The following is a 14,150-nucleotide window of genomic DNA, read 5'->3' as shown; positions in this document are numbered from 1 at the left end:
AGACAAGAACAAGTAGGTAAACTTGGAATTTATTTTGGAACAGGATATACAACCTTGAAATTCCCCTGAAAGTTTAATTATTACATACAAAAATTATCCTTCTCCATTGAACAACTTCCTCAGGCCAAAACTGTATTTCTAAACAGAACAATTTTTAATGAATGTATTCTTGTGAAGTTTGAGTTCATCACGATAGAACATTGGCGATAGAAAACAGATCACTTTCTAAATTTAGCTTCAAATAAAATTCCTTCAGCACTGAAACTCTTGTTACTGCACCGGCGTGATTTTTGCCAATTCCCATGAGAACTTCATTGGAGATGAACAATCGTATACCATCTTCACATGGGATTCTTTCAGCCTTTGCTCGTGGGTTCAAACCCAGATTTCAGGGGCAAAAAGCTCTGCTTAACACACTCACAAAATCTTCACATCCCTTCAGAGAAAAGTGTGAATCCATTCAGCCCTATTGTGACCACTTAACACAGAAGATAAACATGACCAAGAAAAAAGAATTGCATGCTGACAAAGATGCTACGATATCATCAGATTCCCTCAATTTTGAGCCAATCTTTCAAAAACTTAAACTGGCCCTAGAACAAAGTGAAATACATCAGTAATAAAAGCCTGTTGGGGCTGCTCTGCCACTTCTAATTCATCATTAAAACTGTGAATAGCTGCCAACCATTATCTGCTTTCTCCAGTTCAGTCCACCAATGGTCTGGTACTATTATCCTTCAATCCTCCGAGTCCCTTATGGTGGACTAGTGACTGCAAAGTGGTTGTGCCCAATTATGTGAGGAGCAACTTGGTGTAGGCCTCTCACACATCAGAACCTGGCTGCAAACAGATTCCTGGGCATAATCTGATTTTGCTCTTGCAATTGCACGTGCTTTTGCCCGATATACACCACAATGGTTCCAGTGATGGCTTCAAGGGAATTGACATTGATGGCAACAGGGGTGCGGTGCAGAATGAGCACAAGTGCCCCAACATCATATTGGGCTCAAGTGAATTTGTTATTTAGCTATAAAGGGGTAAGACAAGCATTTGCTCTCTAAACATCACTTTTGGTTAGGTCCTTCCCTCTCAAGCATGTTTTTGTTCTAAATCAAGGCTCATCTTTTCCATAGCTTCACACTGGATTTTGAGGCCCTCTGGTGTCCCAGTCAAAAATAAGATAACTCTATTTAGCAAACCTGGGCATTTGATTTTTGTGCTACAGCCATCGGCATGAAAGATATCATGTAGCAGTTGTACGGAATGCTTTATGAGGAAGCTCACAGTGGATGCAAAGGTCTCCAAATTAGAATTGCATCATGCCCCTTAGGAAGGCTGTGCAAAAGTGAGGAGCATACTTACCTTTAGCTGCCTCCTAAGGTAGCTTCTTCGACCACCAACTAGGGAAGGTGACCTGGAGGATTGCATCTCCCTAATCAATTATTCCAATTTGCTTTACTTTGGGAAAACCAACCCCTCAAATATGATGTCAAACTCAGCCCTTTTAATAGCCAAACTCTGAAGTAGTGGGGAGTGGAACATGTTATAATCATCTTTAAAAAGTCCTAATTCCATTCCACCACCCCACCCCACTGCTCTCTCTCTGAGGTCGAGGATACCTGCATATTTGGCACTGGAGATTTATAAAAATAAATAAAATCATTGTGCCATTGATCTCTTTGGTTTTGAGAGCATGTGCAAATGAACCTGTAAATTTCAGTGAAAGAACCATCTTAGAAGATGGTGGGTAAATGAATTTGAAACAATGAGACTTAAAAGTGCATTGATTTTGACTCCTGGAGAAATTCCACACCCCATACTTTACCTTAATGAGAGGTGCTAATATTCCACAATTGCAGTGCTTAAGGTGGGAAAAGGCCATTTGGCCCAGTGGGTTTATGCCAGTGCTTCTGCCGCACACGAGCCTCCCCACTCCCAACTCCACCCTATGTCTGTGGTCCAGCCTGGTTTAGACATTCAATTGCGACAAATTACCTGTTAAAATAAATAGTTATTTACCTACCTCCGACCCTCTCTCACTGTTTACCCACCTGCTGAAACTCCAGTAACTTCAAAGACTTAAATTTTAACAAGATGGCCATCGATAAAGTCTGCTGTTCCAAGCTGGTTACATTTATGTTTGGTCATTTGCATTATCATTATCAACAATCTTCCAAGTTGACCGTAAGGCTCCTGCATGCCTGTTAGGTTGCAAACAGTCGGGACTAAATTTGGATCATACGTACCTTCATTCAGCACCAGAGGTTCAAGAATTATTTCCCTTCGGGCCACTGCCGAGACCAATGGTAAAAACTGTTGCTGCAATTGAGCAATATCACGGAATTCGGAGATCAAGGCAGTAAAGGATGCATCGGTTGAAAGCTGAGCAAGTTCATTATTGTCGGCATCTCTACCTCCAATAGCAAATGAGTATATACTACCTTGCTTTATTAATAGTTCTGCCTGAATTACATCATCACTGGACTCACTAGAAGTGATAATGACTAATGCCCGTGGGACCCCTTCTGATGCCCTGCTGCCGGCTGACTCAGTAAAGTGATTGTCGACTAAAAATTGCACGGCCGCGCCAGTATTAATTTCATCTCCGCCTTTGGGTTGAAGTCGTTTCACAGCATCCAGAACCTCCGTTTTCGTGGAGTATGTGTTTAAATAGAACTCGGTGTTGGGCTCGTCGCTGTATTGTACCACACCGATTTGGATTCTGTCAGGGCCGATCTCGAGATTGTCGATGAAATTTACGATAAAATCGCGTATATATTGAAAATTGACACTTCCAACGCTGGCAGATCCGTCAATTAAGAAAATTAGGTCAGCCGATTCTTGCGCTTTAAAGAAAAAGACAAATGCAAAAGGTGAACATGTTAAAAACAGGTGACCTCCATGCAAGGATTAACAGCTGAGCATTCTGTGCAAAACTCAGCGTCAAACTCATCTCAGTGAATAGAACATTAAAATAAAGCGGTGTCGGTCAGTCTGCCAGGTTTATGCTTCATTCTGCATTTTTTGACTATTTTAAATACTTACAATATAACTGCTGGACCAAATTTCTCTTCATTTGTGCCATCCCTCCCCCCCCCCCCCCCCCCACATACACTTGCTTCAGGGTTTTTTTCCTCCCATATTTTAATTGCAAGTAATAATTATTTTGTTTCTTTTATTAAAAAAAATCAGTTTGGAAGTAGCATATTCAGCTCTCATATTTGTGGGGGGGAAAACCAAAAATACAAAGAAAGAAACGAATCGGGGTGGAGAACCCTTCATTTCGTAGAAGGACTGCTTGAAAACAACAATTCTCTCGCTGCTGGCTGAAAAGGGAATGAAAATCTCACCAGAGGTGACATTTCAAAATATAAAGCAGCAGGATAATTTTCAACGTTCGTTGTCATGTTCTCTTTTCTTTAAAAAAAAACATTTTTTTTGGGAGCTTTTGTTCTTTGTTTACCTTTGGACCGTACAGCTGGATGACATTATTGAAGGAAAGACGGAAACAGAAAACTAGCCCAAGTGAACAAAGTTAACCTTTTTATTTCCCTCCATGGATACTGCCTGGCCTGGTGAGTTCCTCCAGCACTTTGTGTGTATTGCTCCAGATGCATCCAGCATCTGCAGAATTTATTGTCTCTCTGTTAACATCGACCGAGTAAGACAAGGCGCTGTCTGCAAAGATCAACCAACTGAGAGCCCCTAGGAGGAGGATCTGGAGAGGAACACATAACCGATCTGAGTTGGGAGCATGAATGTGCAATGATGCTTTTTGTAATGTCTTCTGTATCATTATCCTTTTAATTGCTTCCATCTCCGTTGATGGCTGCTTTTTCCCTCCACGTTTGAACCAGTTGATGCTTCTATTCCACATGAAATGCAGTGATCGATAATGCATAGCAGGGAAATGCTTCCCGGGAAAAAAAACGGTATGGAATATGCTGAAAACGGCAGTGGGCAGATGAGCCGAAAGAGTTGACGCGTTGACATTTACTTTTGAAGGAAAGAATTGGGCCTGGGGGGAGAATGGGACCGAATACTGGAGAGCACGTGTGTTAATTGTGGCCCTGTAAATAATGTAGGAGTTGCGCACTTTAAATAAAGTGTAAAGGGATTACTTAAAGGCACTTTAAATAAAGGGATTAAGTAATTTAGTCGTGCTGCAGAGAGGGGAGGGTGGGGCTTTGGGATGGGATGGAAATCAGGATGCAGCACTAAAGAGAAGCACAATGTGCACTTGGAACCATTTGGGTAACAAAACAGTAGTTAGGAGTAGGCTGGAGAAACCCCGAGAAAACAGGAGGTGAAAATGCAGAATATTATATAAGAGGTAGATATGGTTGGTGAGCTACAGTCTCTGATTCTGAGGCAACTACAAAGATCTGGATCAGACTAGAACATGGTTGGATACTTAATATTCCTGCAGACAAGATTTTCAGGAAAGCAAGGACAGAGAAGTGGTGGTGTGGGAGTACTGATAGAGAAGAACATATGGGGGGGGGGAGAAGAGAGAAGAACATATGGGGGGGGGGGGGAGAGGAAGAGAGAGAAGAATGTTCCAGGGATGAAGGCCAGAACCTATGTTGTTCTAGTTCAGAAATAAACAGCTTTCTGAAATTTACACTTCTGTGCAAATTATCTTGGCTACAGCTGTTGGGAAGGATATAGATAATATTACACAGATGCAGAATGATAGAAAATGATAATATGAACTTCAACTATCCTAAAAGAGTTTGGAAATATCAAAGTGTAAAGGGTGTATAGAAACATTTCTGAAGTGTGTTCAGGCGATGTGTCTATCAGCACATTTACAGCTCAGATGAATCTGTTTTCATCAAAGAGAAAATGCTGCCAATCTCCATAGGTATAAAGAACAAGATGAACATTAATCAAGGGGAAGAAAATCAGAGAGGCAGATAATACTGATGGATGTCAGCAGCTAAAGGTTGCTGAGGAAGTAAGGGTCACAGTTGTACAGGTATTAGCTATAATTTTCTAATCCTCCTTAGGTACTGCAGTAGTGACAGAGGACTGGAAATTTGCAAATATTACACTCTTGTTCAAACAAATGTTGCAAATATAATCCAATTACTACATGCCTATCAGTTTAACTTCAGGTGTGGGGAAGATGCTAAAGACAATAATCATACCCAAAATTAACCTGGACAAGCATGGATTAACAGAGAAAGTCAGAATAACTCAAAGTTAATTTGCAATCATCATGGAACTTCTGATGAAGCTATAGAGGGTTTATAAGAACAATGGACTTTTAAAGACCAGATGAAATGCCACATGACTAGATAGTCAGAAAGATTGAAGCCCATGGGATGAAAGGCCCATTAGTTGCATGGATGCGACATTGGCTCAGGGACAGGAAATGTGGATCGATTGGAGAACCTGGGATTGTTCTCCTTAAAGCAGAGAGCATTTGGAGGTAATTTAATGGGGGTCTTCAAAGTCAAGAAGTCTGGGCAGAGCAAAAAAATGAGAAACTGTTCCCATTGGTGAAAGAATTGAGAATCAAAGGATTTGAATTAACCAACAAAAGTGTGTTCCTGAACAGGTGCTGGAAGCAGTTTTAAATCAAATCACTTTCAAAAAGGACTTGGATAAATACTTAAAGAGATAAACATTGTATGGCCACAAGGGAAAATGCTGGGGATAGAGGATGACAGGATTTCTCTATTAGAGCTGGCATAGGCTTAATGGATCAAACTGCTTCCCTTTGAACCGTAAGAATTCCAGATGTGTAACATTTGAGGACAATGAGTTTCATGCACCTCAGAGAAAATGTCAAGATCCCCACTCAGCAATTCAGGGACCGGCTACAAGCTCGTAGCTCCGGTTCTCGAATCCATTCTCCTCACGTGCACAACTCCCTCCCAAGAGCCGAGAATCGTGGAAGTATGTTGCAGGCACATTAGGCCTAGTGTTTCTGTGAATGAAGCAGTATTGGCAGCAAGGAATAATTGGCAGGGGAGACTAGCACTCAGACTGGTCAACTGTTCAAACCCATATTTGACCTGCCTATTTGACAGGCAGTGGGAAAGTGTCATTTCTTCTAGTTTGTGAACACAGAAAACTGTAAAACTGGAGATTTGTGTGAAAGTTACAATACAGAGGGATATTTACTCTTCACCTATCTGTTCTTTATAGAAAAAGGAGCTCAACTAACAACACCAAAGGGGATTATGTAGGTCATGCATTTCTATGGCCGAATGCCATTCAGGGTTTGGGCTGAACTTGCTGCTAACACCTGAAAGTACATTTACCAATTATGGACTTTTGCTGGGAGAAGAAATTAAAATCTGTGGTCAAGTCCCACACAATCCTCCCTTTATAGTGTTTGGAACATCATAGGGAATCCACCCAACATTTTCAAGTGTGTGCAGTTTCAGGTCAGAAGTAGAAATCATCCCAAAGGCACAGCCTCTCAGATCTCAAGATTTCTGATATCAGTAGCCATTGGCATGGTTACATTTTCATTATCATGCCTGAAGGATAAACAATACACACACTTGAGGTTCAGCAACTGAAATTAGAAGTGCATTCCTAGGAAATGGCACAGTAAGTGCACATTCTGGGGCTTGGCTATAATTTGCAGTTGGGACCTTAATGAGCCTTCTGCACAACATTGTGCATAGGCTGCAAATATTAATGGTGATGGGCTGTATTCTGAGGTGGTACAAGCATGTCAGAGTGGCTTCAAAGACCCAAGGTGCCGCCAACTCCACTCTAGGCACTTTAGCATACATTAAATATTGATAGAATATATTGTGCATTGTAGCACAGATTTCAAATATAATGAAATAATCAGAGCTTGTGTTATGATATAGTTGATACACACTTTGGGATTTGACCAGCATACATTATACAGTGATATAGTCAGTGCATTTTACACAAAAACTAGAAACTAAGGTGGTAATTAACACTGTGCATATCTGCAATTATTTTGTTTCTATTTGTTAACTCTGTTCCTTGTATTTAACTAATTTCCCCATGATGTCATCAGCTGTTTAAACAAAGATAATGCTCCAGAGTACTGAATATAAAAACAGGAGGATATTGCAGCCCTCTTGGGGGAAAATAAAAAAGGAATTTAACCATATGTAGTTTCCAGAATCTGTATTTTAAAATATGTTAACAGATAAATGTTTGCTCAGGCCATGAGCTATGATCAGAGTTGTCACTGAGGGCTGACTAATGCATACAGTAACATTTCGTGGAGTTGCATTGTAGGTGAAAATTCATGAAATGATTCTTTCAAAAAAAGTTTATGGTGTGGAAAAGGACAAAAGTACTGGTATATTTATTGTCCCTTTCCTCTCCAAAGGACTCCTCAAGGACTATCACAGCCAATAAACTACTATTGAAGTGCAATCACTGCTGTGTAGGTGAACATAATGGTCAATTTCCATTAATCTGAAGTAAGATCTGTCACTTTTTGGTGACAGTAAAAGGAACTGTTTCCTATTTGATATATTAAGAGTTTCACAAGCAGCATTTTAAAGGTATTGGTTTGTGCAATATTTAATTAGTACCAAGACATTATATACCCCTGGTGACAACAGCGGATGGTACCATTCAGAGTGAAGTGAAGAGGGAAGAACAGCTTACCTAATGACTGAAGTAGCATTCCCCTCACTTACCACTCGTCATTTCTGTTGAATAGCTCTGCTACTTATTGTTCCCCCATTTCCTCCCACAGTTTCATATGTGGTGCTGTTCTGTAAGTCATTGTGAACCCCAAGTACCTCTTCCGAGCAGCCAATTCATCATACGGGACACTTTCCATGAGTGTTGGCATGAAGCTTATCAATGGAAATTGTAATCTAGTTCATCCTAACTTCATTATCAGAAATGTGCTATCTTGCACAACAAATCACTGGATGCCAATTTGCAAAATGTGAGATGTTCCCCCCCCCCCCCCCAGTTCTTTTTCTCAATCCTTAGATCTGCGATTGCTAACCTTAATGAGGGTATAATTTAAATCTTCTTATCTAATGTAACTATCCCAGGTAAGCAGGAGACTCACATTGATACAATGTATTCTCTCCTTGGATTCTGCGATCTAATTCAGAAAATTAGTAGCAAACAGAGAGTTCCAATAAATTAAAGGATATCAGAAAATTTGTCTGGGATATCTTAATTACAAGGCAACAAATCTGTGCACTATTTAAAACATGTTGAAACATGAGAATCCCTTCTGTATTGAATTCTCAACATAACCCTTCATTGGAGTCTCTAATGGGACACTGATCACTACCCCCTTTACAAGTCCACCAAAACTGGCGTAAAAGTTAAAATTAAATCTTGACCTTGTCTGTCAACCTGATGTATATGCAGGGGAGTGGGTCACGTTTCTCCTTCTACCAGCTGTTGTCTCTATCCTGGTCTTAACACTGTTAGTTCAGCTACAGAATAGACCAGAATTGGAGCAATCTCAGTAGGGCAGTCATTAATGTGGCAGTGTGAATGTTAACATCTGTTGTACTTCTGATCCTCAGATGTTTTTAAAAGATTAATGCCCATTCATGTAACTATTCAGATTTTAATTTTTGCCGGAGTTGCAAATTCTTTTGGTTAATGGGTTAAGACTACTTTGGACCACCACAAGCAACAGAAATTGGTATGAAAACCGAAAATGCTGGAAAAACCTATCCACAGAAAGAGAAACAGTTAATGTTTCAGGTCAATGATGCTGCATTGGAATGCAGAAATTGGCATTCATTTCGTCTTAAGCATTTAAACTCAAACCAGATTTCAAAGGTGAAGGAATACTGGGCTAACCTATTGTGCCATGGTGTTTCTGTGGCAGCATGTACATCTGTTTAGAGTTAACCAGGGCCTGAACTGATATATGAATCAGCAGCTCACCTCTGATTAATAAAGAACTGCAATGAAAGCTATTTAAAAGAACTCAATGATGTGTGCCAAAAATAGACATTTCATTTAGCAAAAAAAAAGACCCTTCATCGGAGTCTCTAATGGGACACTAATCTCAGACTTTCTCTGCACATTCACAGTGATGGTTCTTGCAGCACACAATTTTTATTTCATCTATCATTTTTAAGAAGTTCGAAATTTTAGCTTTAGCTGGAGTGAGCTCCTGCCATGGTTGACTGAAGCTTGATCTTTCCCTTCTGTTCTCCCTCTCCACTGAGAAATGGCATGACCTCATTCTGGTACCTCCTCTGTTTAACAGAGCTGTGATCAAGAACAGAGTGAAAAAGAACCCAAGTCTTGGTCCAACACCCATCTTGTTTCACTGAACATCAGTGAACCAACACTCTGAACCGCTTCACGTCACCATACGTTCACTTTTGTTTTAAATCAAAGAATGCAGAATAAGTTAAAACCTCTAATTTGTGATTAACATTGTGCATTGTGTCACAGCCCTTCTTACAACTCAAGCAGGTGTGTAAAAGTACACAGTGTGCACACAGCTTAATGATGGTGGAAGCAAAGCTCTTGGATGTTAATAGCAACGCAAATAAACAGATAGGTCAAGCACTGAGAAGACAAAAGTATTTCCTGGCTCTCGGATTGTTTTCGACATTCTTTGTGTTTTACCATTTTTTCATAACGTAGTTTTCTGGAATTAAATTATCACATTTTGAGGACTAACTTTATTCTTCAGCATTTGAAGTAATCTCAATAAATCCTTGTCATTTTCATTTTAATTATTTAGTTTTCCTTCACCATTTCCCCTGCACATTCCCAGCCCTACTTTCTCATCATGTCCACAGTCATAATTTTCAATCAAACCTTTATTAATGAGACTAGGAGAATGCCTTGCAATCACTTACTTCATCTGTCAGACGATCAAGGAAGGAACTGGTACCTTCTGTGTGACAGTAAGGTCTAGGTCCAGTACCTGAAGCTATTTCAATAGCAACCTTAAATGTACTTCCCTAAATCAGAGCATCACTGATTTGGTCTTTAAGTCTATTCTGACATCATAAGATTTGGGTGCATCCAATGTAGCTTAATAAGGTAATGCACACAAGTAGCTAATATTTGTACTTCTGTTGTAGTTAGAATATTTGCTATCTCAAGCAACTATGGCTGTTGCAAGTGATGAGTCTGCATGAAATAAAACCAAATTTTCTTTGATTTAAAAAGCATAGATTTTGAATGCAGGACCAAGGAAAAAAGGGACCTGAGATGTCAATTTTCCTGAATCCCTCTCTGATAGCACCTGAGCTCTATTCAGTTTACCCACTCTCTTGATTTGACATCTAAACACAAAAGCTTTCCATGGTTGGCAAATCAAAGCACAAAATTAAAAATATAACCAAAACCTAGGAATGTAAAACTCTGTTCAACTCATTGAACCTCATCCCTCAAATTTTCCTTCTTGTAATTCAATTTTACTTGGAATAATACCTTTTCTTTTTTTAAAAAAAAGAACTTTCAAATCCATCTGCAAGATTACTCCAAAAATTTGTCACTTTCAAAGTTTTCCCGATTTTGAAACAATTCTCACCAGCAGACATTTATGGCACCTGAAGGCACCATCCCAGCTTAATTTTAAGTACACTTCTTTTGCAAATGTAACTCAGCCAAATCCCTGCTGATCAATCGCGTACAATTCTGGCAAAATCCTTTATTAAGACTTCTAGAGTCCAAATATATTTCTTGAAAATAACAATTGTATTCTGAATGACTGGTCACTCTTCTCACACTACTATATGGAAACTGTGATGGTATCTGTTTCCTGGCTATGACATTGGCAGTGCATTTTAGTTGTGATAGGTTATTAATTTGTAGCATGCCACTGATATAGATGCATAATGGGTGTTTAATTAAAAACACATACAGTGATGAGGGCCAGTGATGTTAGTAGAACATTAATTCTACAGTAGGTCTGCTCCTTGCTTATTAATTTAAGAACCCAATTCACATCATGAGAGGTATTACAAAATATGAATCCATGTTGAAGTTTGGCTTAATTTTTATCCCCTCCAATTTTTCTCCCATCCCTTCCTGAAGGCGTTGACTCCTTGTAGGGTGAAGGTAATCCTCTGGTACCTTGCCCAAGTGGTCACTTTTGTGTGCAAGTCCAGACATCAAATGCCGACTCACTGATCTATGCAGGGTCTCATCATCCACACACTCTTGGGCACTTTCACCAGGAGTCACCAGTCAGCAATCAGGAGCGGGAACCCATGCTGATTTTCCACCCCTCCCTAGCCCAGGGTGCTGAGGCCAATTGTTGCACCCTTACTGGATCCCTGGCTGAGATCAGCTAACTCAGCGCAGACCAGCAGATCAAATCTGGGACCTTTCTGGTCTGTATAGCTCAGTCTCTTAATGAATCATGTCCTTAACAACTGAACCATCAGGGAGCATGTCTGTACGTTTTCCCCTCCCATTTTAAAAATACATTAAATTGAGTAGGGTAAGCAAAGGAGCAGTGTTACCAGCTAACTCTTTACCTGTAGTGTCTTTTATTATCCCATCAGATAATAGGTGCGCTGCAGCCATGTGCACACTCGTCACTAAGTCGTTTACAATGCCCTCTAGTGCGGCAAAGTCATCGAGGTGGTAAACAAACCTCTCATGAGGTGCACTTGCAATCTCCTTTAGTTCCCATTCAACTGCTTGCTGAACTCCAATAGCAAAAATTAAGGCATTGGCTGACTTAAGGGACTCAGACGCGGGGATTACGTCATCCTGAGAGCGTCCGTCTGTTAAAACTATAATAATCTGTGGCACTCCTTCATCCGCTCTACTCCCGTTGGCTTTAGTGAGCTGCTCCTTGATTAGATAATCTAGAGCTAGTCCAGTTTTTGTGCCACCCCCCTGATAAGACATGTTCCATATATGAAATAGGATGTCCTGCTTCGCAAAATATGTGTTTAAATGGAATTCTGCTCGAGGCTTTTCAGTGTACTGCACCAGGCCAAAACGAAATCTGTTTTCTCCAATATCAAAAGCCTTTATAACCCTGAACAGAAACTCCCGCACATATTGGAAATTTTCCTGGCCGATGCTCCAAGAGGCATCCACTAGAAAGACTATGTCAGCAGCAATTGTTCTGTCATCTTTAAGAAAGAAAAGCTGTTTAGCACTGTCTTAAATGTTGAGGCATTTTCTTTTCTAAACACTAACAATGTTATTCTGTACTGTTGCAGAATGTTATTATTTATCTGTTTGACGTTTTCATTGTGAGGGTAAACTGCCCTCTGTTTGTCCTCAGTTCACCTTTCCTCCAGCTCCCAAGCCCTTGATCCCTCACCCTCCCTCCCCCACTTTCTTCCCATTCCCAAAACCTTGAACTCTCACCTTCCATCCCTTCCATTCTTCCTCCAGTTCCCAAACTTTTGATCCCTCACCCTCCCTCCCATACCCCCCAACTAAGGGATGAGGCAGGGGTGGAGAGTTTAATTCATTCTATGGATTCCTTTGCTCTTGTGGAAGATTCCCTCAAAACCTTGATAACTCGTGCCTTCAAACGATGAAATGCAAAGACAGATGAAATAAACAGAACTTTATTATTAAATTAAAAGGCCTTTTAGAAAAGCCTACCCAAAAATTCCTTCCTCGTCTTTAGCACTAAACATGTCATATAATAGGATCTGCATATTGTGTTCTGCCTCCAAAGTGCATTGACTTCAGAGTAAATTTCATAGGCAGAGTACAAACTGCCAATAGGACCACATATTGTGTTCAGCGCTATCAAAAAGGGACAAATTTTGAGCTTATCCAGTCATCTTGCTCAAACCTTAGATTCCCTGGTCACAGACCTGATGGTTTGCAAGACATACTGATAGGGGAGATGGGAAATCTGCTCCCAGGTCTCCATTTGTCACCCCAAAAGCAGTCATTTTGCAGTCTGACCCAGTTTTGCCTTCTATAGCTTCCCATCTCAATGAGAATGGTCAACAGCCTCCACTTGACACTTCCCCAGGGTGATGAGAGCATAATCAGGAAGTCACTGAAATAAGGGTAAGTGGGTGGGGTGGGGGACCATTTATCCCAAGGCATCCCTCACTTGTGTTCCAATCCTTTTCCACCGAATATCATACTAGATCATACAATATTGAAAATAAAATCATCGTCATCAACCATCCATTTAGCACAACCTTAGTTTGCATCGAATTATATTACTGCCATTTCCTGGCATAACATTGCCCGTCAGTTTAATTATCAAAATTAACGCTTACCTCAAATATTCTGGAAAAAAAATAAATCAGTTATATATACACCAACTGTTTAGTTTAATGCCAACACACATCAACATCAAGATAGTTGACCAGCCTCAAAAGACCCAACTGAATCTTCTTAATTCTTACCCCGTTGTGCTTGAGTGAAACAAATTAGGCTGAAGAGTGCCACTAAAGGCACGACACGCAGTTTGGTCATTTTTGCAACAATGTGCTGGGCCTGTGACCTGAAATGGAAATGAACACAGGTCAGTGGGAAATAAAATTACACCCAAATCAGATAAATCCTTTACATTTATAAATGTGCAAAGAAACTATGCAATGAAGACACAAAAGTACAATCATGATATCCAAGAACCATTACGAGTCTCAGTGTAAAATGGTGGGGAAAATTGAGCAATATGGAACACAGAAGTCCCCGTCCATTCAGAAATAACTGAGCACAACTGCCAGAACTTGATTAAAATAACCATCCAAGGTTTCTTTGCTTGAACTTTATCCATTTAACTTTGCAGAGAAGTCAAGTAGGGATTGGGTCAATCCAAGTTGTGTCAGTCCGAGTTGTGTCTCTCCAGTTTTGTTAGATAACCTGACAACACATGATTTAAACTACCCCGCCCCCCACTCCCCCCAGGATTACCTGTGACCTTATCAGAATTAAAGGTCAATATCCTCGACATTATTATGCAAAACTCAGGAGAAAAAAAATCAGAGGCAAAAAAAATACTGTCGGTTTCTTTTTAATTGAATATAGTTGTCAAACTATCTAACTGGATGATGGAGAGTCTGATTGTTAGTTGGGTGGGAGGATGATTAATCAAAAGAATGGACCTTAAGAGACTGCAGATGCTGGAATCTGGAGCAACGCACAATCGTGGCATCAATTGTGTGTTACAAAAGAATGAACCTGTTGGTCTTAGAATTAAGATAAATGTTAGTCAGCAGCAATTAAATTGGTTTGTTCATGGGCCTGAG

At 40.2% G+C, this 14,150-nt stretch overlaps 1 protein-coding gene across 1 annotated transcript in view; it reads right to left on the bottom strand.

Moving 5' to 3' along the window:
* LOC127587347 (collagen alpha-3(VI) chain-like) overlaps positions 1–14,150 on the bottom strand; it is a 179,681-nt gene that overhangs the window by 141,612 nt on the left and 23,919 nt on the right. The window contains 2 exon segments of the mRNA XM_052008828.1: positions 2,247–2,846; positions 13,305–13,402. Of these exon segments, the coding sequence (XP_051864788.1) occupies positions 2,247–2,846; positions 13,305–13,402 (698 nt within the window).

Source organism: Pristis pectinata, chromosome 1, assembly GCF_009764475.1.
Source record: "Pristis pectinata isolate sPriPec2 chromosome 1, sPriPec2.1.pri, whole genome shotgun sequence".
Taxonomy (NCBI): Eukaryota; Metazoa; Chordata; class Chondrichthyes; order Rhinopristiformes; family Pristidae; genus Pristis; species Pristis pectinata.
This window is presented reverse-complemented; position numbering and strand designations above follow the sequence as displayed.